At 39.8% G+C, this 27,408-nt stretch overlaps 1 protein-coding gene across 1 annotated transcript in view; it reads right to left on the bottom strand.

Moving 5' to 3' along the window:
* Positions 1-13,409, bottom strand: part of LOC118823420 (ankyrin-3-like) — a 154,183-nt gene extending 140,774 nt beyond the window's left edge. The window contains 1 exon segment of the mRNA XM_036593014.1: positions 13,113-13,409. Coding sequence (XP_036448907.1) covers positions 13,113-13,178 — 66 coding nt within the window. The 5' untranslated portion in view covers positions 13,179-13,409.
* Positions 13,410-27,408: the final 13,999 nt, after the last annotated feature.

The following is a 27,408-nucleotide window of genomic DNA, read 5'->3' as shown; positions in this document are numbered from 1 at the left end:
TCGTGTGTTGCTTTTTAATAACATTATTCAGTCTATATAATGTTGTGTCTGTGTCGGCCTTCACAGTGTTACAGAATATTATTGTAATGATTCTATAAAGCATGTTTCAGTGTGTGTGTGTGTGTGTGTGTGTGTGTGTGTACCCATCATCAGTGCTTCAGTTCAAAGCTTTCAATACAGAGCTCTGAAACATGCGTGGTTAGCATTAGCCATGTTAGCTACATGATTAGCGTCTGTCTCGTGTGTGTTTCTATGAGTTTATATAACTGTGTGGGAGAATTTCACTTACAGAACACTGCACTATCTACCCACTCTCTCTCTCTCTTTCTCTCTCTCTCTCTCGGGGTGACCCCTTTGCTATAGAGAGATTCCCTGTTCTGGAAACAGGCCAAACTCTGTAACACAGAAAAAAACTTGAGAGAGAGAGAGAGGGAGAAAGAGAGAGAGAGAGAGAGTGAAAGAGAGGGAGAGAGAGAGTGTAGGCAGATATCTCAGGTGATTTTTTTAAATAGCTGTCAGAAACACCCCCACACACACTCCATCATCTCAACAACTTCAGTTCAACATTAACATCACCATTAAGAGGGACGTAGCATAACCACGAGAAAAAGGGTCGCATAACTATAGAAACATGTGGGGTTTAAGCATGTAAGTGTAGTGTGACCATGGAAATGAGTGTAGCATAACCAGGGAAGTGGGTACAGTATAACCATGGAAACAGTTGTAGCGTAACCATGGAAATGGGTGTAGTGAAACTGTGGAAAAAAGTGTGGTGTTACCATGCAAATAGGTGCAGTGTAACCATGGAAATGGGTGTAGTGTAATGATGGAAATGGGAGTGGGGTAACCATAGAAATCGATGTAACCATGGAAATAAGTGTAGCATAACCATGGAAATGGAAACAAGTTTAGTGTAACCATGGAAATGGGTGTAGCGTAACCATAAAAACTGATGTAACTATGGAAACAAGTGTAATGTAACCATGGAAATGGATGCAGTGTAACCATGGAAACAAGTGTAGTGTAACCATTGGAATGAGTGTAGTGTTTCCATGGAAATGGTTGTAGTGTAACCATAAAAAACTGATGTAACCATGGAAACAAGTGTAGTGTAACCATGTAAATGGGTTTAGCGTAACTATGATATTTGGTGGTTTGATCTCCATATCTCACTGCTGTAGTTGTCCTTCAGATGGATATTTATCAATAATCATGTTCTTTTCATATCATCTGGACTGTGGCAGTAAGAGCAGACCTGCTCTGTTTACACAACTCACACACACACACACACACACACACACACACAGACACACACACATCTGACACACAGACATGTACAGACATGGAGCGAGGTGTGTATTCTCTCAGGGTGTTTCATTAACAGGCCGACATTCTCTCAGCGGGAATCACACACACACACACGCACACACACAAACACACACATATACAATCATTATCCTTTTAATGAACAAAGACACAATTTAATTCTGAAAACCATCACAAACATCCTGAAGAACAGAAATATTTCAGTGGCACAAAAGCCGATTTCAGAGTCTCTTACTGTGACGACTCATCAACAATAACAGCAAACACAACCAGAATAACAGGTCAAATCACATAACGTTGCCCAGCGTCCAGCCCACACACACCATTACTGTCAACACGACACAAATGTGTTTAGAAATACGCAAAAGTTTAAAAATACATTCTTACTACAACCCACACTACAAAGACCTCTCCTTTCAGCCCTCACTGCTCGCTAGCAGCTCAACACAGAGTCACAACATTTCACACAGAGAGACAAAACATTTTAGTTAATCATATTAACTTATTGCATCCACTTCTCTGGTGGAATGGCCACTAGGGGGCGCTGCAGGGAAAGGTTAAAGATGTAGTGCCATGTAATTTATCAACATGTTTATAATCCAGCGACAAAATCTCACTCTGAAAAGCTCAGTTACGGTGAAGTGGGCAGCTGATCGCAAACGTCTGTCAATCAGAATATAAAAGTAACAAAGTGCTGATAGTTAGTTGCTGATGTGTAATAGACGTCAAGACTCTCCATCTACATGTGGGCAGAGGATCTGAGGCTGAGACTAGGGAACAGCATACTAGACTAGACATATGAGACCAGGCCTACAGTGAATTTTTAGTAAGAAGGTCTGCAGGTCTGGTCACTTATCCTGCAAAAAACAGCTCTTCAGTGTGACATTCACCTAAAAGGGCACACTCTTTCATGACACTCTTTTGGAGAATGTGGCTGGGGTGATCCTCAATGCTTGGAGCCCTGCAAACCGCACTTAAAGGATCTAGGAACAACAAACCTAGCATATCTATCAGTAGTTCCCAGCTTCTCCTCACAAAGCAAGTCCGTGTATCTACGGAGGAGTGAAGCTGGTGAGCTGTTTGCTGTTGAGGGGGTTTGTTGATTAATATTGGACAGAAATATACATCAAAATAAACTCTTAATTGGAACAAACACTTATAATATGCTTAACTTCACTGCCAGGTTTGTTTTCAGCAAATTCATCAGCTAATGATAAATGTGCATCTATGGTGGGGCAGTTCACATACGCCCGCCTTCTGGTGGGGCAATGGTGGATAAATATTTGCAGTTTTTACTCAGATATCCGGGTCCTGTCATCACAATCGATAATTATTTTGCAAAAATTCTGACTGAAGGAGGTAAATGGTGAGAGCTGAGCTGCATGGTGATGAGGCTCTGAGTGTTTATGGCCAGTTCTGTAACTGTGACCTACTTCCTGCACCACGAATGAATCCCCAGAAACAGGCTGGGTGGAGCCGCCTGGCTCAGTACATACATAATTATAATTACTGAACTACATGAAGAGCACTCATTCCCGCTGATCATATTCACGTTCATACATTGAGCAGATCTGCCAGACAACACCAGTGGGTATTCCTACTGTAGTGTAGGGTGTAGGGAGTGTAGTGTAGGGTGTAGGGACTGTAGCGTAGGGCGTAGGGACTGTACTGCGATGTGTAGGGACTGATGTGTGGGGCCTGTAGTGTAGTGTAGGGTGTAGGGACTGTAGTGTAGGTGTAGAGATTATAGTGTAGGGTGTAGGAACTGTAGTGTAGGTGTAGGGACTGTAGTGTAGGTGTAGAGACTGTAGTGTAGGGTGTAAGGACTGGAATGTCGGTGTAGGGACTGTAGTGTAGTGTGTATGGTGTAAGGACTGTAATGTAGGGTGTAGGGACTGTAGTGTAGGTTGTAGGGACTGTAGTGTAGGGTGTAGGGACTGTAGTGTAGGGATGGTAGTGTAGGCGTAGGGACTGCAGAGTAGGGTGTAGGGACTGTAGTGTAGGTATAGGGACTTTAGTGTAGGTGTAGGGACTGTAGTGTAGGGTGTGGGGACTGTAGTGTAGGTGTAGGGACTGTAGTGTAGGTGTAGGGACTGTAGTGTAGGGTGTAGGGACTGTAGTGTAGGTGTAGGGATTGTAGTGTAGGGTGTAGGGACAGTAGCATGGGGTGTAAGGACTGTAGTGTAGGTGTAGAGATTGTAGTGTAAGGTGTAGGGACTGTAATGTAGGTTGTAGGGACTGTAGTGTAGGGTGTAGGGACTGTAGTGTAGGGACTGTAGTGTAAGGTGTAGGGACTGTAGTGCAGGGTGTAGGGACTGTAGTGTAAGGTGTAGGGACAGTAGTGTAAGGTGTAGGGACTGTAGTGTAGGGTGTAGGGACTGTAGTGTAGGGTGTAGGGACTGTAGTGTAGGGTGTAGGGACTGTAGTGTAGGTGTAGGGACTGTAATGTAGGGTGTAGGGACTATAGTGTAGGGTGTGGGGACTGTAGTTTAGGTATAGGGACTGTAGTGTAGGTGTAGGGACTGTAGTGTAGGGTGTAGGGACTGTAGTGTAGGGTGTAGGGACTGTAGTGTAAGGTGTAGGGACTGTAGTGTAGATGTAGGGACTGTAGTGTAGTTTTATCAACTCTGATGTCATCTATTCCAGTGCTCTCCCGAGTGGTAAGCGTTTTTCCAGACTGTCACTCGTGTGGAACTCGAGTGTGTGTGTGCGCGTGTGTGCGCGTGTGTCAGATTCCTGTGCGGACACTGGAGAGCCTGGGAAAATCTCTGTGAGATTTCGGAGGAGTGAGATTAAGATTACACCAGAGAGATAGCGGTCACAGGACTGTATGCAGTATGTGCTGGTATGGGGTATCATTTACTCTTTGACCTTTGACCTAAAGAAAGATTTGCATACTGTCCCAGTGTACACTCACTTAGAGGTACAGATTCAGACATATACATACAGATACAGGCGTACATATACAGACAGAGATGTATATAAAGATGTAGACGTTTACATAAAGTTGTTGAACTGGAAGAGATGAATGGGGAGGAGTTCAGTACAGAACAAACAACTCTCTCTCTCAATCTTTCTCTCTCTCTGTTTGTTTCCTTTTCTCTCTCTCTTTCTTCCCCGTGTCTCTTTCTCTCTTTCCCTCTCTCTCTATCGCTCTCTCTTTCTTTCTTCCTTTCTCTCTTGTTGTCTTTGTTCACTCTCTCACAGCTGTTGCCTTGACTACAGTTCACTCCGATTGTGTATGTGTGTGTGTGCATGTGCATCACAATGCTTTTCTACACACACACACACACACACACACACAGAGAGCTGAGTGGACAGTTCTGTCTGTCTCTCCCTCTTTCTTTTTTTCTGTGACTGACGTTGTGTCCAATAGTGGACGGCACTGGGGTCGCAAGAAGCAACGCCATGGCAACAGTGCCAGAGTTGCTTAGAGCTTCGCCATGGCAACACTACTTAGGTCAGTAGAAGCTTCACCATGGTGACGGCACCAGGGTCACTGGGAGACCTGAGGCTAAGGAACACGTGTCTGATAGGACACCTGCTTCTGGACCGTAACCAACGGCAACGAGACCAGCTACCAACCAGAGAGAGTCTAGAACAGAGAGAGAGAGAGAGAGAGAGAGAGAGAGACTCTAGAACAGAGTGAAACAGAGACAGTGAGAATCTAGAATATAGAGAGAATCTAGAACACAGAGTGTGAGAGAGAGCAGACCCTGTTTGCCTTTTTACTCTCTCTCTCTCTCTCTCTCTCTCTCCCTCTTTTCTGTGGCTCTCCTCTCCTGTTGCCATGGCTACAATCATTAACACATCTGTCATGGTTATCTCTCAGTGGAGCTGGAATGCGTGCTAACATGCACACAGTGTTCTCCGTTTTGGAAGTTCTTGTTGGTTCTTGTAAGAAACCACCTTTGGACTTCTTCATCACGTCCACTACTCCACCTCTTTACTCGTTCTTTTAAACCCTATACTATATAAAGTTGCTAGAGTTATTAGAACTATATACAGTCATACTGTCATGACAACTGTACTCTGGATGTGAATGTTATTAGAGACTGTGTTCTGGATATTCAGGACATGAATGTTATTAGAACTGTGTTCTGGATATGAATGTTATTAGAACTATGTTCTGGACATTCAGGATATAGATATTACCAGTACCAGATGTAAATTTTATTAGAAGTGTATTCTGGATATTCTGGATATGAATGTCATTAGAACTGTATTCTGTATATGAATGTTATTAGAACTGTTTCTGGATATGAATCTGGTTTTAAATGAAGTTTTATTGAAAACAGTGAGGTTAAATGTTCTAATAGTGGCTTATTAATGTTTATTTTTCTTTCTCCTGTGTTCTATTTATTGACATGTTGCTATATTTGTCTCAGTATGAGCTACAGCCAAAACAAATTCTTGTAAGTGATCTCTCACTCGGCCAATGAACACCAATTCTGATTCTGATTCTTTATTGGCTAACAGCACTACACACACACACACACTCTTGCCTGTGCAGTAAAGTGGTAAAGCTGAACACTCAGCAGCAGTTTGATGTTTTTTTTCACTGCCTGATGTCTGAGACACTGTTTTATGATAGTTTTGAGAACTTAAACTGCATTTATGGTGGAGGGATACATAATATGCAGGGTCCCCATAGAAAACATATTATTAAAAACTACTGAATTAACACTGGAACCCAGTTCTGAACAGACAAATTAACTCCTTCACTCTGAATAAAACTGCTGACTAACACAAAAGAAAACATTCCAGTTTTATTTTCCATTTATCATCTACTGTGAACAATTTTACAAACTTGTCGTTACAACAATAGAAGAACCCTTTTTGGTGTTATATAGAAACCTTTTCAAGAAGGTCCCATACAGAACCATATACAACACATTCTTCATTAATCTGAAAAACCATGTCAACATGCAAAGAACCCCTTAAGCATACAAATAGCTGTTGTTGGAAAATACTTTGTATCTCCATTTTTCAGTTTTTGTCATACTTTGAAAATGCCTGTTGTCCTTTACACTGTGTGTAAATTTCACGATGAATGGACCAAAAGAAACAACCAAAAATTGCTATTGTATTTTGGAGATAGAAGGTTTTGTTCCGACAACAGCAAAATGGTTCTTTCAGTGTTCATGGTTCTATATTGATTCATTGTCTTTAATGCACAACCCTTGGAGATCTTTTTTAGGAGTGTACCTTAAAAAATCTGTATGTATTAATCAGTGATATTAAAAGTTCAGTTCAAACATTGTAAACTGTGAGTTCGTTAGCTGACAATAGCTAATATCTCAAATAACCTTGTAGATCGTCATTAAATTCTCCAAGAAAAGCATGCAAAAACACTCACCATTTAGGATTATAAGCTCAGTGAAACTACACCATGAGTGTCACATTGATAGGCATTTAGCAGTGTTTTAATAATGTTGTTAAACTAGGTTAGTCTTGCTAACAGCTAGTCAGAGTAAACTTGCTCCTTCAGTCTGAACTACACCGTTGTCTGTTTGGTTGTGTAGTTTTTTTAGCACTAAAATAATTTCTAATCTAATTTCTGCCAAAACAGTTTTAGTTTCTGCTACTGTATGTATCATATATATTACAAAACACAGTTGACTGACCTGTGTTTAAAGCCATTGTCCTCTATAGACGCCCAACTATGACTGCTTCACAACAACTGTACATTAATACTGCATTAATGAGTTATTAAAAAACACTGTGCTGTTATATTGCTCACATTTCAGAGTATCACTGATAGATGAAATAAGAACCCAGTCCAACAATAAAACAATATGTTACCTAAATGTCTTACACTTCAAATCTTCAAATACTGCTAGATCTGCCTTAGTAATATTAGCTACGCAGACCCAAACAAATATGTGGCAAATCGCATCGATCTGCTAGTGGAAATTTTAGCATTTAGCATTTATATTTCTGGTTCTGATTTACAATGGGTAATAACAACATCTTTTTTCTGGAGGTTCTAGATACATCATTGAGTGTGAGTACGAGTCATAGTTTGAACAGGTTCTGGTTAGTATTTAGGAAGGTAAAAGAGCGGTAGAAGCTCTATGCAGGACTATTTATGCAGGAAAGAGTCACTGTAACACTGATATATACAAGCTCAGATAATCATTTCTGTTACAAGCTTCAGATAAAACATATGGAACAAGTGTTAGCTTAGTGCTAGCACACTATTAGAGTCCCATAGTGGCACTAGTGTAACTTAGCATTAGTGTAGAAATGTATTTTTTGACCAAGTTTTGACATTTACGGCCCAAATTGAAGGCCTAGCTTAGGGCTGGGCGATAAAACGATAACGATAAGTATCGCGATATAACTTTTCCTTGATAGAGCGATAAGACAGGTTCGATAAATGTTCGATATAATACATCATTCTTACACTTCCACGTTTTAGCGAAAGCCCTGGTGGCGCTTTCTACTGCAAGGAAAGCGACACTACTCTGCTGTCGCCAGGAGAGGGCGCACTTCCGAGTTTTTCTACATGATTAGAGAGGGAGGGGGCCACGAGTAAAAAAAGGGCCGCCAAATATTCTTCAGCAACGGCTGAAACGCGGAGTTATACATTCCCTGTCTGAGTGGATGTTATCGGCGATCTGTTCTCCTGTGACCGAGTGTGAGTGACGAGGCCAGTGGTGTAACTGTACTATCCTACAGCGAACTCACCTCTTTCCATGCATCCGAACAACTTTAGCGGTGTTAAATCACGTCTGCAGCGCCGTGTTACAGCGCCAAACCGTCATATTTTAGTATTAATGCATTCTCGAGCAACGAAAGTGAAAGAAAGAAGTGGGTTCATGTTTGAAAGTAAACTGAGGAAGCTGTGAGGCATTGGAGAGCGGGAGAGCGCTATCTTTCCAGGCTAGCTGTTTTTAGCTGCTGGCTAACTTGAAGCAGCGCTCCGGCAAAACACGGTGAATTGATGATACGGTAGATCAAACAAGACACAAAATCACCGCTTTCAGTTTAAACATACCTAAAAGGAGGACTCTGTGACTGGTGTGAGAGATTCACACTGCAGATAATGCTTTTACACAGCGAACGTCAGATATACTGCGGTTCACCCCTTAAACTACTGCGATAGCATAGAGAAATCCAGTCGTCGCTAGCTGGTGTCTGAATACTGTGATATGCTCTGACATGGAAGTGGTAGGAGTGACAGCAGTGACCTACCGAACCGAGTTGTCGTTGTTGAGAAACTAAAGAGTTCAGCACTGTTGTTGGCCACTTGTTTAGCATTTGTAACGGGGTAGCCGAGCGCTCGTCACCAGACAGCTAAAAATAATCTGTTTTCTTTCTTAAATCATGACTATTACAAAAATTGCAGCTGTGCATTTCGAGCTGGTAAAAACAGCTCAGAAACTTTCTCCCACTGTCCCAAGACAGATTAGTGAAATGTTCCACTGTTTGCCGAGTGTTTGTCATGATCAGACTGTAAGTGATTGTTTAAAACCACAATTAACCACCCAGGAGCAAAATCAGCCTTCAAACGTGAAAGAAATCATGATTTGACATTTATCGCGATATGTTTCGATACCGAACGATATGAATTTTGTTTATCGCGATAAACGTATCATATCGTGATTTTGGCCATATCGCCCAGCTCTAGCCTAGCTTCAATATTCACAGTTTGCCACTGCATATATAAATATGTATAGTATTATATATGATATAATAAGATATAATAGTACATATCTGCTTGATTGCACTGTTTATACACTGTAAAGCCAAATTGTGTGCGTGCTATTGATTAGTGAGAGCTGTAGAGGACATTAATCACTGATTCACCACTCAGAGAGAAATACTGCACTCACTGCTTACTACAGCTTTACTCTCTCTCACACACACACAGTCTGGCCTCACTATACTTGTGAGGACTTCTGCTGACTTCTGAATTACTGTAGCCAAGCAATACTACACCTATTTATTTAAATATGCTTTTAATTTTGCTTTTATGCTTACAAAGCACTTTGAATTGACTTTGCCAGAATTTATCAGTTTGTATCTTTTTCCCACTTCCATCTTTTCCATGTATAATGCAAATCCAACCGTTTATACGTTGTTTAAGAAAGCATTTATCCTGTTTAATCGACTCTCGTGCCACTGTATATGAAATGTGCTGTATAAATGAACTCGCCTTGCCTTACACTTAAACCTGACCCCAGTTTTAAGCTCAGTAACCATAGTCAGCCTTTCTGCTCGTTCAGTTTTTACAAGAAATGTTGTATTCGTGGTGCAAAGGGTCATATTTTCAAGTGAGGACCAGCAAAAGGGTACAAAATCTCATACTGTCCTGTCACTGTGAAGACATTTGGTCTACAGGGGCAGCAAGACAAGCACACACCCACACACAGGAGCTGAGATCAGAGGAGCCAAGGTGGGGGGGGGATGAGGAGGCAGCATAAAAGCTCTTAATTACTAAGGTGTGTGTGTCTTCAGGGCTCAGACCAGAATAACATCGAACACACACACAAACACACACAGTGGTGGAATTCCTCCCAGTAAACACGAGTGTGAACACAATAATACTAATAATAATGATCAGTCTGCATTTTTTTGTTTTTGTGTGTGCACGTATGTGTATGTGTGTGTGTGTGTGTGTGTGTGTGTGTGTGTGTGTGTGTGTGTGTGTGTGTTCAAAGGAAGGTCTAGAATTCCTCAGTAATAATGCTTGAGAGAAGCTGTCAATCAAAATCAAAACGCTCACGTACCAGTTTAGTTCACTCTGTCTGTACACTGTTCATGACTCAGGATAAGAGTGTCTGATTGAAGAATGTAAACATACCTGTAAATATAATATAAATAAATAAATGTACATAACCAACATTAATGTAAATATAAAAATATTTCCTCAGGCTGTTACTGCCAACAAAGCAATAACAAGTGCAGCGTTTGTATGTGTTTTAATCATGAAATCATCAGTCAGTCTTATAACATTTACAGAACACACACACACTACAGATATATGATATTTACTTTTACTCATTTGACTGAAGCTCATATTCAGAGTAACTAAGGCCTTGTTCAGACTGCCAGTCTAAGTCCGATTTCTTCTGTCATAGCCAGATTGTATCCAGAGTGATTTTTGATCGTCTAAACAGCAAAAAAAACACATGAAATCTAATTTTCCACATTTGTAGGTGGTTTGAAATGTGACTCCAGTCCGATTTTTACAGATGTTTCTCAGTCTGGACGCTCTGGATGCTCAAATCGGATTTCAAAGTGTCTTTTGAGTTACTCGCAACACGACAAACGACGACGATGTCAAATCCAGAGTGATGAAGTGCTGGGATTCAAGAAGAGCTCCAAAGATTCACGATTATGCCAGAGGCTCTGCAGCTTCTCAGCTAAAACTCACAGTGTGAACGGCTGTAATATTTACTAATTTCCAGTAGCGTCTGACACTCAGAGAATAAAGCTTGAGTGTGAGAGACACACATACGAGACACAACGGCTTTCAGACTGAAAACTACATTCAGGAGGGTTTTTACAAGGCTGAATTCAACTTGCTATTCACCACCTTCTTTTCCAAATTTTCCCATTCCACCTTAAATGGTGCAGGAGTTACAGGTGCCAGAATGTAACAACCGCACCATTTAAGGTGGAACAGGAAAATTTGAACAAGAAGCAGGCAAATAAAAAGCCAACTTAAACTTTGTATCATTGTTGCTGTGCTCAGAGAAGCCGCTGTGGGCTTCACACACACTCACCTTTATCTAATTAGGGTCACAAAGCAATACTGACATCTGACTGTGTATAATACATATATTATATATATATAAAACATTTCTGTTTTTACTATTTTACCAAATAAAGACATTTTAGATTTACTTCAGTTGTTAAATATGATTCTTATTAAATGTGAAGGGACATCCAGAATAATATGCCACTGTTAATCTACAGTTTACATTAGCATCCAAAATGGTTTTATTTAAAAAAAACATACATAAATACACTAAACCGTCATACATACTGAAAGTGTCATTAATCGTAATTACACAGTGATGTGCATTTTAGCACTACTAGTGGACATAAAGAAACAGTGTGTAGGATAGACTGTGAATGCTGGTGGATTGGTTTGGGGTACGTAGGATAGATTGGGAATGCTGGTGGATTGGTTAGGGGTATGCGTCATAGACTGGGAATGCTGGTGGATTGGTTAGGGGTATGCATCATAGACTGGGAATGTTTGTGGATTGGTTTGTGGTATGTAGGATAGACCGCAAACAAGTTTTGTTGTATTTAGCCTAGCTAGGCAACATGCTAGCTAGTGTGTATAACTTTGGATTCTGGTCATGTTTGACGAACCCATTTGTGATGCACACATAATGTGTTTGCTTTCTTGATTTGTGTGTTGATTTCTCATAACACTCTGTTTGGAGTGTGCCGTTTGGAGGGCCATGTAGCCCTAACACTTCGCCCTACCCCTCTATCTCAACAAAAATCAGGACACCCTACCCCTAGACGTAAATGCACAAAACAGAGGGGTAGGGGTTAAATGAGATTGGAGCCAAAACAGCTAGAGATGAAACACACACACACACACACACCAAAACAAACCAAACTGTCAAAAAATCACCACCCCAACCCACACACACACACACACTTAAACACACCAAAACAAACACAAATTGCCCCCAACACACACAAACACTCTCACACACTGATGATCGGACTGTGTGATGTTCTCTCAGATTTCATCCTGGAGCTCATTCTCACACACACTGTTATATAATACTGAACACACAGTCCTACATCAGTTCGTAATCATCAATAATATCACTCACAGTATCAATAAATCATCAGTGTCTGATCAATAATATCAGCAAAACCATCATCAATCAGATCATCGATAATGCCATCAATACCAGCATCAATGTCATTAGTAATGTCATCAGTCATCAATACCATCATCAATATCACCAGTAATATCACCAATACCATCAGCAATCATATCACCCATAATATTATCAATACCATCAGCAATAATATCAACAATAATATTAATATCAATAAGCTCATCAATAAAGCATTACAAAAACCAACAGCACCATCAATAAAGCATTAAAAAGCAACAAAAAATCCTCAATAAATTGTCAATATCATCAACAAAACACTTATATAATATCAGCAATATTATTAATAATCTTCTATAGTGTGGTATTCACTCAGATCTTCATACTCTGGCTCATTCATGCAGACTATTATTATTATTATTATTATTATTATTATTATTATTATTATTGACAGTATTATTAACAATCTGGTGAAATATTCATACATTAATCATTATTATTATTTTAAAAACAGCGTGTGTGAATGAGCCTGTGGGTGAGGTGTGAGTGAATATCACACACTGAACAGGGCAGGTGGAGCTCAGAGTCATCAATATTATCATTAATAATCAATAAGTGATCATTAACAACTGGTTCAACAACACATCCATCAGTCCAGCAGACCGAGTGACCAGAACACACACCATAACAACCCATAACCAACACACACTCATACAGACTACACACTACCAATACTACACACACTACACAAACATACACTCACTCACACACTACACACACACTACACACACAACAGACACACTACACTGTTACTGATCAACACAGTCGCTCAGTCTGTCAATATAGCTACAACCAGAAAGAGAGAGAGAGAGAGAGAGAGAATCTGAGAAAGAAAGAGAGAGGTGAGGCTGGCAGAGATAAAGGGAGCGAGGTGGAGGAGAAGAAGAGTGAGAGCGTGTTTACCTTCTTTCCCTTCTTCTTCCTGTGAGTGGGTTTGGAGGAGCTCTTCTCTTTGGCTTCTTCGCTCATGATCTCTGAATCTCCTAAAATCCTCAGAACTGAAGCGCTCAACTCTCCACTCAGTCCAGCATGGAGCAACACACACTCACACACACGCACACACACACGCCCCGTACACACACACACTCCACTCCGCTCCGCTCGCAGAGCTCGCACGCCCGCGTGTGTGTGACAGAGAGAGATGCTGTTAGAAACACACACTCACACACTTCAAAAACACACATACACACACTGCTTGCTCCTGCTCTCACCCAGAGAGAGAGAGAGAGAGAGAGAGAGAGAGGGGCGTGGAGAGAAGGGAGGGGGTGGAGGGGGGCGTGGAGAGAGTTAGAGAGAGGGAGAGAGAGAGAGAGAGAGAGAGAGAGAGAGAGAGAGAGAGAGAGAGAGAATTAAAAATAAAAAAGAAGAAAAGCAAAATAAAATAGAGAGAGAATAAAAATAAGTGGATATAAATATAAAGGAAGAAGCAAAAGAAACAACAGGAAAAATAAAGGGAGAAAGAGATTGACGGAGAGAGAAAGAGAGAGAGAGAGAAAAAAAAATTAATTGAGAGGTTATAAAAGAAGAAGCAAAAAAAGAGTGAGAGACAAAGAAAGAAAAGAGAAGAGAGAAGCAAGAGAGAGAGAGACAGAGAGAGAGAGAAATGGGAAAAGAAAGGAAGAGAAACAAATAGAGAAAGAAGGGAGAGAGCATGAAAGACAGGAAGACAGAAATACAGAGAACAAAAATAAGAGGATACAAAGAAAGAAGCAAAAGAAAAGAGATGAAAAGAAAGGGAAATAAAGAAAGAGAGAAAAGAGAGAGAAGGGTGAGAGAGAAATTGGGGATAGACAATAAAGATAAGAGATTATAAAGGAAGAAGCAAATTTAAAAAAGGGGAAAAGAGAGAGAGAGAGAGAGAGAGAGAGAGATTTACTAAACCTTGTATGTCTGAACCAAGAACTTAACAGGAGAAATAAAAAGACGATTAACTCTCACCAGTTTAATGTACATTATTAATTAATGTGCATTAATGTGGAGAATTAAAATTCAGAGTAGGATCATTTCTATTGGTCCATTGGTCATGAATATTCACGCCGTGTTAAAAGCAGCTGGAGCTTTCAGAAAATAAACAATAACAACAATAACAAATAAAGGTCTGAGGTTTGGCTATGACAGAGTGTGAGAGTAAGCTAAGAAAAGTGTGTGTGTGTGTGTGTGTGTGTGTGTGTGTGTTTCAGTTCCTTCCAGAAAAGGAAGTCTCCTCAGCCCGTGTGCCAACAGATCGACTTACAGTCAGAAAACACACACACACACACACAGACACACACACACACACACACACACACACACACACACATACACACAGTGTACCCCCCCACCGTTCTTAGCATGTACTTTCTCTCTCACACACATGCAGTTGTGAGCAGAAAACCACTCTGAGCTCCAGAGCTGTAACGTAATGTATCCACAGTCGTTCAGTTATTGTGATACAGTCTCGCGTCCAATCAGAACGTTTTCCAGCACAGCAAAAACACAAGTGCCTTATTTTAATGTGTTAAGTTTTACATTATGTTGTGGTTAATCTGGCTTTATTCTATGTTCAGTTTATCAGACCATTCAGACTGTAGAAGACTGTCAGACGAGCTCAGTGGGGTTCAGCCTGATCCACTCACACACAGAAACACTGAACACAAACTAACCTGTTAGTCACCGCTGAGCCTGTTAGCCCCACGCTAACACACTTGCTAGGAGCTAACATGCTAGCCACATCATACATTGATACAATAAAGTACCACAATATTTAATTTGATGAGTCACCACAATGCAAATCAATACAGTACAAAACACTGCAATACAATATGTACCACAATATATTACAATACCATGATCTAATCTAATCTAATCTAATCTAATCGAAGCTAATATAACATAACATAATAAAATATAATATAATATAATATAATATAATATAATACACTACAATACTTGATATAACAAATGATACACTACCATAAAGTACAATATGCTATAATATAATGCACTTTAATACATGATACTATAAAATATAGTACAATATGATACACTAAAATATAATAAAACATGATGCGATATGATACAATTAAATGTATAATACATAAAATACATTACAATAGAGTCTGTTACAATATTATACAATATGAGACAATATAATGTAATATGACACTACTGTACAACACAATAGAATATTATATACTATAATACAATGCAATTTAATACAGTGTGATACAATACAATATACTACAGAACATACAACAGAATATACAACAAAATACGAGCCCATTTCCAAAAAAGTTGGGATGCTGTGCCGAATGTGAATAAAAGTAGGATGCAATGATATGCAAATCATGTAAACCCTATTTCTAAAGGAAAATACTACAATGACAACATATTAAATGTTCAAACTGAGAAATTTTATTATTATTTTTTTAATATATGCTCCTTTTAAATGAATGCCAACAACACGTTCCAAAAAAGTTGTGACGGGGACATGTTTACCACTGTGTTTCATCACCTCTTCTTTTAACAACACTCTGTAAGTGTTTGGGAACCTAGGAGTCCAGTTGGTGTAGTTTTGAAAGTGAAATGTTTTCCTGTTCTTATTTGATATAGGATTTCAGCTGCTCAACAGCTCGGGTTGTATTTTTCATTTCATAATACACCAAATGTTATCAGTGACTGACAGGTCTGGATTGCAGGCAGGTCAGTTTAGCACGAGGACTCTTTTAATATGGAGCAATGCTGCTGTAATACATGAAGAATGTGATTTGACATTGTCTTGCTGAAATAAGCAGGGCCTTCCGTGAAAAAGACATCATCTGGATGGCAGCATACGTTACCAAAACTTATATATACATATATATATATATATATATATATATATATATATATATTGTCCAGCATTAATGGTGCCTTCACAGATGTACATGTCGCCCATGCCATGTGCAGTAATGCCCCTCCATGCCATCGTGAATACTTCCTTTTGAATTGTGCACTGATAACAAGCTGAGTGGTCTTTAGCCTGGAGGACACAGTGTCCATGATGATGAGAAAAGAATTTCTAATGTTGACTCATCAGATCACAGGGCACTTTTCCACTTCACTTCCATGTCCATTTTCCAGTCCATTTTAAATAACCTTGGCCCAGAGAAGGTGGCAGCATTTCTGGATCCTGTTTATGTGCAGTTTCTTCTTTGCATTTAAGAGTTTTAATTAGCATTTGTGGATGCAGCAACGTGCTGTTTTCACAGACAGTGGCTTTCAGATGTGTTTCTGAGCCCATATACAGTGATTCCCACTACAGAATCAAATCTGTTTTTAATGCAGTGCTGCCTGAGGGCCCAAAGATCATGGCCAGCAAATACTGCTTTTTGACCTTGTCCCTTGCATACAGAGATTTCTCCAGATTCTCTGAATCCTTTAATATTATCATGCACTATAGATGATGGAAAGCAAAAGTTTTTTGCTATTTTACGTTGAGAAATGTTATTCTTGAATTGTTGGAATTTGATCATGCAGTCTTTCACAGAGTGGTGAACCCCTCCCCATCGCAACACTTCAGCATTACACAACTTTACCAGCCTTTTGTTGCCCCCATTCCAACTTTTTTGGAATGGCATCAAATTCAAAATGGGCAAATATTTTTCAAAAAACAATAGAATTTCTCAGTTTCAACATTTGATATGCTGTCTTTGTTTTCAATTAAATATAAGGTTTAAATGATTGGCACATCATTGCATTTTGATTTTATTTACATTTTTGCACAGCGTCCCAACTTTTTTGGAAATGGTGTTGTATAATACAACACAATATAATACTACACACTATAATACAGTATGATACAAGACAATATATTTCAAGATAATACAATACAATACAAAACATTTGCAATAGAATATGTAATACAATATTGTAACAATATTGTAATTCAGTATAAACTAATACAATACAATATAATACAATACAGTATAATAAAATTTATACAGCATAGTATCATATAATATAATACGATATGATATTATATGAGATCCTGTACTGTAACACCCCCAGGATGGACCCCTGTCCCAGGTTGTGTGAGGGAAGCGGTGGGTGTGGCTGCAGTGAATCCTCTCCAGAGGAGGATTTTTTACTGCCTCAGACTGTCTGTAAGCCTGCAGGGTTGCCAGGTTTCACAATTCATATATAATAGCCCCCTAAAGAGACAAGCAGGGTTGCCAGATGTTATAAATTATATAAATTATATAATTATATAAATTCTCTCTATCTATCTCGATCTCTCTCTCTCTCTGTGAGGGGATTAGTGATGGAATATTCTTTAGGGAAACATCAGAGACGCCCCTCCATCTCAGAGGAGGATTTACTGTACAACTCACACACCGAACACTGCACAGACTGATACACAGCATTAGAGAGAGAGAGAGAGAGAGAGAGAGAGAGACAGGAAAGAGAAAGAAGGAACGAGAGCCAGAGAGACAGAAAGAAAGAGAGCGAGACAGAGAGAGAGAGACAGAAAGTGAGAAAGAGATAGAAAAAAGAAAGAAGGAACAAGAGGCAGAGAGAGAGAGAGAGAGAGAGAGAGTGTGTGAGAGAGAGAGGAACTGAAAGAGAGAGATCAGAGTGCTGGGTGTGGCCACATAGCAAAATAAAAAACAACAAACTGTGCAGACATATAGAAATAAATACATGAGCACAGGTTGTTTATAAGCATCTGTGTGTGTGTGTGTGTGTGTGTGTGTGTGTGTGTGTGTGTGTGTGTGTGTGAGAAAGAGAGAGACGGAGACAGAGAGAGAGAGAGAGATGATGTTTATTCAGTCTGACAGACTCCAGCACCATACACTATTCACACTGTCTCTGTGTGAGGGACATGAGGGAGTACCGCTCATCGATTGCTCTCTCTCTCTCTCTCTCTCTCTCTCTCTCTCTCTCTCTAGCTCTCTCTCTAGCTCTGTGCTGTGGTGGTGAGTGTGGATCCTCTGATCCAGTTCAGTACCAGCTCTTTTCTCCAATTCTGTTTGAGTCTCAGTCCAATAATGAGAGCGTCTCCGAGGCGTTTCCCCCTCTTGACAGTCACTAAAGGCATCACGACTTCACGGAGGTCTAAACGATTCTCCTCCCAGGTTATTCCGTGGTGTGTGTGGAGGGTCATAATCCATCTTAAACCCCTCCAATCTAAACACAGTCCAATCATGGCTGACCCGATTTCAGACCAGGAGTGGCGAGACTGAGGCAGGACCAAGACCAGACTGTTTTCAGAATAGAAAAATAGAAAAATCAAAGGGGAAAAAAATTAAATTAATTTGTAGTTCACTGTACATTCATTCTAATTCATTATGCACTGTATATATTAATGTATAATATTAGATTTTAAAAATTATTTTGTAAAATACAATATTAAATAATATATAGCTTGAAATTATTATTAATTACTATTATATTACAGACTTAGTCCATCCTTATTCAGAAAGACCACCATGCCAACTGAATATGAACCAAACAACATACATTTTTATTATCTTCCCTCAGGGGATGTTTGAATTTTAGTACCAAGAAACATCAACAAACAAATAATACCAAGTTAAGCCAACATGGAAAGATTAGATCCTGAGAAAAGATTTTATTTCAGCATGTAGAGAAAGGACTGCTTTATTATGTTTTACTGTTTTGTTCATATTCAATAATTATAGAAAAACAAGACTGAGAACAGAAAAAATCCAAACGATGATACGACCTAGATGAGACAGAGTCTAAATGATGATGAGACCAAGACGAGACCAAGTCTAAATGATGATGAGACCAAGACGAGACCAAGTCTAAATGATGATGAGACCGAGTCTAAATGATGAGACCAAGACGAGACCGAGTCTAAATGATGAGACCAAGACAAGACCGAGTCCAAATGATGTTGAGACCGAGACGAGACAGAGTCCAAATGATATCGAGACTGAGATGAGACTGAGTCCAAATGACGTTAAGACTGAGACAAGACAGAGTCCAAATGATGATGAGACCAAACGAGACCAAGTCCAAATGATGATGAGACTGAGATGAGACTGAGTCCAAATGATAATGAAACCGAGATGAGATTGAGTCTACATGATCATGAGACCTAGATGAGATCAAGTCCAAATGATGTTAAGACCGAGACGAGCCCGAGTCCAAATGATGTTAAGATCAAGACAAGACCAAGTCCAAATGATGATGAGACCTAGACGTGACCAAGTCCAAATGATGTCAAGACAGAGAAGAGACAGAGTCCAAATGATGATGAAACCAAGACGAGATTGCGTCCTAATGATGATGAAACGTAGATGTAACCGAGTCCAAATGTTGATGAGACAGAGACGAGACAGTCCAAATGACGATGAGACCTAGATGAGACCAAGTCCAAATGATGTCAAGACAGAGAAGAGACAGAGTCTAAATGATGATGAGACCAAGATGAGACTGAGTCCTAATGATGATGAGACCTAGACGTGACCGAGTCTGAATGATGATGAGACCATTAATTTCACTCTTGTGAGGCTGGACTTGAGCACTTAGTCACTACCACACATCTTACTGGTGATCCGTTTTGAGAAACTGCCTTTTCAAACTTGTATGAATCTGCCGTCAGAGGAATTACAGCTCATGGATGTTCATGTTCACATGCTGTAGGTCAGTGATTAGCTTGCTAACTAATTTCTGTGACTTTACTAAGATAATGATCTTTAGCAAATTTAAGAAGTGTTACATCACTTTCCTAATTACAGTTTACTCTGTATGGATACTGTTTGCAGTTGCAGGTTCCAAGTGTTCTTTTCTTATATCTAGAATTCTGTTTAATATGCAGTATGTCTAAAATGCTTCTTTAATTCACTCACAGTGAAGTATGTGTTGTTTACCTGATTAACACAGTGAGTTGTCTGGCATTAATGTCAATTAATCTGAGTTACTGACGTGATTAGCATGATTGTGGTCAGAATGTAATTATAGCTTTTACTGTTATTACCTGCTGAAAACATGAAAATGCTGTGGATCTGGTTAGTCATCTGTTCCTGGCTGGAGCTGTAGAGGTGTGGTGGAGCTGATCAACAGCCAGAGCTCACTTAAACAGGTAAAGAGCCACAGGTGCAATGGCTAGCAAATTAATTCACGAAGAAAATGTGTTCAGCAACCCTAACCCAACACTATAATCCCAAACTCTAATTCAACACTATAATCCCAAACACTAAACCAACACTGTAATTCTAACCCAACATTTTAACTTGAATCCAGCACTATAATCCCAAACTCTAAACAAACACTTTAACCCCAATCCAGTACTATAATCCCAAACTCTCAACCATAACTTTAACCCTAATCCAGCACTATAATCCCAAACCGTAACCAACACTGAAACCCTAACCCAACACTTTAACACTAATCCAGCACTATAATCCCAAACTGTAAACCAACAATGATGAAGAATGGCAATGAATAAAGTTGAATCTATCTATCTATCTATCTATCTATCTATCTATCTATCTAATCATCAGTCAATGCTGGGGAACTAGACTAAAAAAATGTAAAAATTATGAATTGCATCTTTAAGGATAAATTGTAAATATGTGACGGGCAGTGAAGTTGTCTAAAAAAGAAATTGGGGTGATTTTGAGATAATATAGTGATAGTTAAGATGTCTACAGTGATCAGTTACAGGACAATCTTTGCAAAAATGTCTCAAAATATAATATAATATTTTGAATAAAGCTTTGTAACAGCACATTATATGCAATGTAAAGATTTTAAATTGTATAAGAAAAAAATTCTGAACTGGTATAACCCAAACCATAACCCAACACTGTAGCCCAAACCTGAACCTGCATCCTGCACCTCTAACCCGACCCCAGGGTAATGTGAGAACGTGGGCCTGTGTGCAGTCAGAAGGATGTGTGAGGGTATTTAAAGCTCTGCGTTAAGTGCAGCGCTGCTACAGTTGCTGAGAGGGGAGGCTGTTACCATGGCGGCACATCTGAGGAGAACACAGCTCGGCAGCAAGTGTGTTAGCATGTGTGTGGGTGTGGGAGGGAGATATGTTCAGCTCTCATCCAGCATGGCCGCCCAGCTCCCAGGACACTGGTCCAGCGGTTACCATGGCAACATGACTAATCTCTCACTCACTGGTCCATTTAGACTCACTCATAATAACATTACTGACATTGAAACTGAACAACAGAAACAACAGAATGTTTAACTGTCACAAACTACAGCTTTCAGAAAACTACAGCCTCAAACTGAACTACACCGTCAAACAACAGCCTCATACCAAACTACAGATCTGAACTACAGACCTTACCAAACTACATCACTCCACTACAGCCCCATACCAAACTACAGTACTGAACTACAGCCTCAGACCAAACTACAGTTTCAGACGAAATTACAGTACTGAACTACAGCCTCATACCAAACTACAGTACTGAACTACAGCCCCATACCAAACTACTTTACTCCACTACAGCCCCATACCGAAGTACAGTACTGAACTACAGCCTCAGACTAAATTACAGTACTGAACTACAGCCTCAGACCAAACTGCACTACTGAACTACAGCCTCAGACCAATCCACAGTACTGAACTACAGCCTCAGACCAGTCTACAGTGCTGAACTACAGCTTCATACCAAATTACATTTCTGAACTACAGCTTTGTTCAGTACTGTAATTGGATCCAAAGTTGTAGTTCAGAACTGTGAGTTGGTATGAAGCTGTGGTTTAGTACTGTAGATTGGTCTGAGGCTGTATTCCAGTATTTTAGTTTGGTCTGGGGCTGTAGTTCAGACCAAACTAAAATACTGGAATACAGCCTCAGACCAATCTACAGTACTAAACCACAGCTTCATACCAACTCACAGTTCTGAACTACAACTTTAGTATTGAACTACAGCCTCCATAATATAATTGGAGTTCTATAACAATTTAATTAGAGCCGTAAATGATAATTTATTTGGAGCTGTATATGATCATTTATTTGGAGCTGTATATGATGATATAATCAGAGCTGTATACAATAATTTAATAGGAGCCTCATAGCAAAAGTATGAGATTGTAAAAAATGTTATCCTCTGTTCATTTTGGCTCGTGTTATTGTTTTTTTATCTAATGTTGACATGGGTTCGATTCCCCAGCCAGGTGCCCAGAGTCCTCTTTAGTTTGCATGTTCTCCCCGTGTCTGAGTGGGTTTCCCCCTACAGTCTGAAGACATGCAGTCAGGCTGACTGGAGATGCTAAATTGCCCCCTAGATGTGTGTGTGTGAGTGAGTGTGTGTAAATGTGTATGTCTGTGTGTGTATGTGAGTGTGTGTATGTGTGTCTGCCCTGTGATGGACTGGCTGGCCTGTCCAAGGTGTTTCCTGCCTTCTGGCCAGTGATCACTGGGATAGACTCCAGCTCCCCCCTGTAACCCAGGCGAAAAAATGGCTTAGATGAGAAATGACTGAATAAATGTATATGATAATATAACTGTAGCCGTATATGATGATTTAATTGGAGCTGTAGATGTTAATATAATATAATGGAGATCTTGGCCTGGTCCACTCTGTCAGACTTTACTGAGTCAGCAGGCTGAGACCGTGGAGGGAAAGCACTAATGTAATGGAATGTAATTGAATGTAATGGAATTAAGTAATGAAATTAATCTGCTTTGTGGATCCGAGAACTTTTCGGTGATTTTTGGCCAAAACAAAATCTGTTAGAATTTCATATTAATTACTGTATAAAGATTAATGTATTCCTCTCTCTCTCTCTCTCTCTCTCTCTCTCTCTCTCTCTGTCTGGGGAGAGATAGGCTGATGTGCCACAGGGCCTGTATTGATTAGAGCAGTGATTAGTGGCTAGTTAGACTCAGAATGTATATTGATTATGGCAGTGATTGGTTAGTGATTAGCTGTATTGATCATGGCAGTGACTGGTGAGGAGTGGTGGGTGGTTTGTAACAATGGTGGGATGATGTTTAATGTATTAGAACAGCAGCTCCTCCCGAATACAGACAAGTCAAAATAGATAAATCATTCAAACAACAAAAAATTAGTAAGCAAGCTAACGTTAGCTCAACTACATGACCAAAACAACTATCCTTACAGTGTGGCCTTTTACACAGATACAAAATAAATATCATTAGAAATGAATACCTCATTCTAGAGGCCATCACACCCCAGACACACAGCACTACGTAGCATAGCTTTACATAGCATAGCGTTACATTGCATAGCGTTACGTAGCAGAGCACTACGCAGCAGAGCACTGCTATAGAGTCTGACACAGTCTGACTGTTTACGTACTGAAAGATATGAGCTGAAAAAGGCTAGGCTAGTAATGTTAGCTGAGCTGACTCACCATTAGCATCTGTCTGTTTTTCTAAAAACCTTTCAAACCACATCTGATCTACTGTGTCTTTCTGTGGCCTCAATATGACTTTAATTTAACGTAGCAATGGTAAATGCTGCGTGACGTGCTGAGAAACTGAGCAGTGCTAGGAGTCATGGAGTGCCGTCATGCATCAACATGCTGTGTTGGAACTGGTGCATTTTCTTCCATTAAAAACATTGGGCCCAGTTCTCTGATATCTTCCTAAGTTCTTGAAAACTGTCCTAAGAAAAAATCTACGTCAGATTCATGACAGGTTCCTAAAAGTGCAGAACTGTTTTCATCTTTGAGTTCTTGAGTGTGTGTAGACCCTGTTCTTACCTAAGAACAAATCCCAAATAAGAAAACAATGGTGAATGTCAGAATTGTCTTCAAAACTGCAGGTTTTAAGAAGAGATTTCTTTTTAAGAATGGTGGGTGAATGAGTGGTTCAAAATTTTTGGACGCTGCGTGATAAGTATGGGACCTTTTTGCACTCTTGCCGTTAAGAAACGTGACCAAGCAGGCAACAACACATCTGGTCAGCCTGCCAGTCATTTCAAAACATGGCAGTAAAGAGCTTCACCAGCTGTCTTGAGGACCTTCCTCATATCCCAGACAGTGATGTGGACTGATTTATAAAAGAATACACACATAATACACACCAAGTAGAATAAAGCATACAGGCTGTTCTTTAAAGATTACATTCAGTTTTTCAGTTAAACAATATATTTTTCTCCATAAACATTATCTTTAGCTCAATTACTCTGAATATCAATTACTCAATTTCAATATCAATTACTATCAACATTTAGTGTAATCAAGTTTTTCACCCTTTACAAATCATGGTTATCTTATGAAATCCCTCATTTTTAATTAGAAAATACATTTTTTTTTTCATTTGGCAAAACTAGCTATTCAACACTTTTGTTTCGTTTATTCTTATTTAGACTTTTTCAACATACTTACCATATTTTCTCTTGATTAATACACATAAAACATCTCTTCTGTTCCAGGTCAAACTGATTCTTTCAGTTCAAATCACACTAAATGAGCTGTAAGTTCAGCAGAAAAGGTTTCATGCTCCAAGAATTTTTGCAATTCCTGCATTTTCAAACTTTGAAACAGGTCAGTTTGACCTGCAGCATAACAGGAGGATATGTATGATTCATCCAATAACACTGTGAAAATCACAACCGGAATCCAAGGGGAGTGAAATCAGGACAGGAGTGTAAGATTGGGCACCACAGCGGCACAGAGGGACACAGCAAAACACCTTACAGCTGGACTGAGCCATTCGTTTTGGTTCAACAGGAAATTACCTGCAAACAGAAACTGACGGAAGTGAGAACCCAGAAAAAATGTGAACAGGGCCCATAGTGATATAAACTGAGTCTGTTCTACAGTTTCTCATTAGGCTGAATGAATAACTGGCTCTAAATGTAGGTATTGCGATATAAACTGAGTCTGTTCTACAGTTTCTCATTAGGTTGAATGAATAACTGACTCTAAATGTAGGTATTGTGATATAAACTGAGTCTGTTCTACAGTTTCTCATTAGGTTGAATGAATAACTGGCTTTAAATGTAGGTATTGTGATATAAACTGAGTCTGTTCTACAGTTTCTCATTAGGTTGAATGAATAACTGGCTCTAAATGTAGGTATTGTGATATGAACTGAGTCTGTTCTACAGTTTCTCATTAGGTTGAATGAATAACCGACTCTAAATGTAGGTATTGTGATATGAACTGAGTCTGTTCTACAGTTTCTCATTAGGTTGAATGAATAACTGGCTCTAAATGTAGGTATTGTGATATAAACTGAGTCTGTTGTACAGTTTATCATTAAGCTGGATGGTATTTTTATCAGTGTTCTGTAAAGCTTGTCCAGCTTCACAACAGCAGCTGTGAAAGAAAACGTTTGTAGGCGGAGTCAGGGAGAACTGGCAAATCAGACAGAGGAACACATCCAGTCAGACTCCTCAATTCAGGTGTTTCTGAGTTTATTTGAAGGGAACCCTGGAGAGAACATTTCAGACTGGAACAGCTGCCACCTCACTGCTAGAGAGAGAGAGAGAGGGAGAGAGAGAGAAAGAAAGAAAGGGGGAAAGAGAAAATACTGAGTGAGAGACAGACAGAGGGAGAGAAAGATAAAGAGAATGGGAGATAGTAAGAGAGAGAAAGACAGGAATGGAGTGAAAAAGAAAGAAAAGAGATTAATAAGGAAAGAGAGACTGAGAGACGAGAAGAGAGAGACTAAAGAGAAAAAGACAGAGAGAGAGAGAGAGAGAGAGAGAGAGAAACAGACAAGAGTCACAGAAACACACAAAGGCTCATCAGCCACTCCTCCCACCCATCAAAAGACGTTGCCACGACGATCTCTCCTCTACCCCATCACCATGGTTACATTCTCCTCTTCTGCCTGCTTACATGTTTCACACCATCACCAAGGAAAGGAGGGGGAGACGATGACAGAGAGAGAGAGAGAGAGAGAGGCAAAGAGAGAGGGGTGAACGAAGGATAGATCTCACCTCCTGAAAAAGAAAGGAAAACAGTGAGTGAGCTCCAGCTTTTCCAGGAATAGAGATGTCATGGTAACCGTAGCAACAAGCATCGCTAATGGAGGAATAAAAAAACATATATATGTGCAAACACTCCAGCTGCCATGTAGAGCTCAGTATGACATCACTATGTGTAGTTACCGTAGAAACCGAGGCAATAGCAGTCTGGAAACTGCTTCAACCTGGTTCAGGTTCACCACGTGCAGCCACTCCCTGGCCACTTTAACAGAAACCCACCTCGCTGGTCAAGAGAGACTGTAGCTCACTTAGCCATCTTCTACCCTCTTAAAAAAGCTGGTTCTTCAAGAGTTCTTTAGTAAGGACAGTGGTTCTATATAGAACCATGAAGACTCAAAGAACATTTGCATGCTTTGGTAGTTCTCTGCATGGTGAAATCGTTCTTCAGATTAATGGAGAATGTGTTTTATGATAATATATATATATCCATCGCATCATCACAGCAAACATTCCAGCAAATTTAACAGCATCCTAGAACAATTTACGGTGCTTCTGAAAAACATCTTTGCACTCGCAGACAATCAGAAGAACACAGGAATCAGTCCAGACCGTGCCACTCTGTGAAACTGTGTTCTGTGATGTGCTTCCTGACTGCAGGAGCTGATTGAGTTCCGCTGTCTAACAGCACTAATGCTTTATTAAATCTCACTGTGCTGCTGAGACAGAGTCCTCTCACCAGGAGAACCGTGCAACAACTACTGCTGACCCCAGACTGCTGTGTGGAGGATAATAGAGTGGTCAGTGAGGAGCTGACCACAGCACTGAAGTGAATGAAGCTCGTTTTTCTACAGTGACACACACACACACACACACACACAGTGAGGGTTAAGTGAGGAAAGTGAGAGGGTAAAGGTCAGGAATGGAAGCAGGGAAATGTACTAAAGGCCATTTTCAGTTTCTTGCTATAAGTGCTGTAAATAAGCTGTCACTTAGGGGCTGAAGCTACCAGGGGGCGCTGTGAGTGTGTCATTTTATTTCTTTAAAATCACAGTCAGATTTACTGTCATGCTTCTAATCACAGATGTGTTGAGAGAGGAATGAAATATAGTTTCTCCAGGACATGGTGCTACATTTAATTGATAGTATTCAGATGATGTCACAATCGCACTGCCACCATTTTGAGAGCAACTTCAAGTTCATTCAGCAGTGCTGTGTCTGTTTGTAATGATATAAAGCCATAACTGATCCAGCAAAGGCAGTAAAACACGTTTTAAACCCTTTTAAATCTCATATATAATGTGTATTAACTGATATGTTTGAATGTATTGTTTTGATTTTAT

Source organism: Colossoma macropomum, unplaced genomic scaffold (assembly GCF_904425465.1).
Source record: "Colossoma macropomum unplaced genomic scaffold, Colossoma_macropomum, whole genome shotgun sequence".
NCBI lineage: Eukaryota > Metazoa > Chordata > Actinopteri > Characiformes > Serrasalmidae > Colossoma > Colossoma macropomum.
This window is presented reverse-complemented; position numbering and strand designations above follow the sequence as displayed.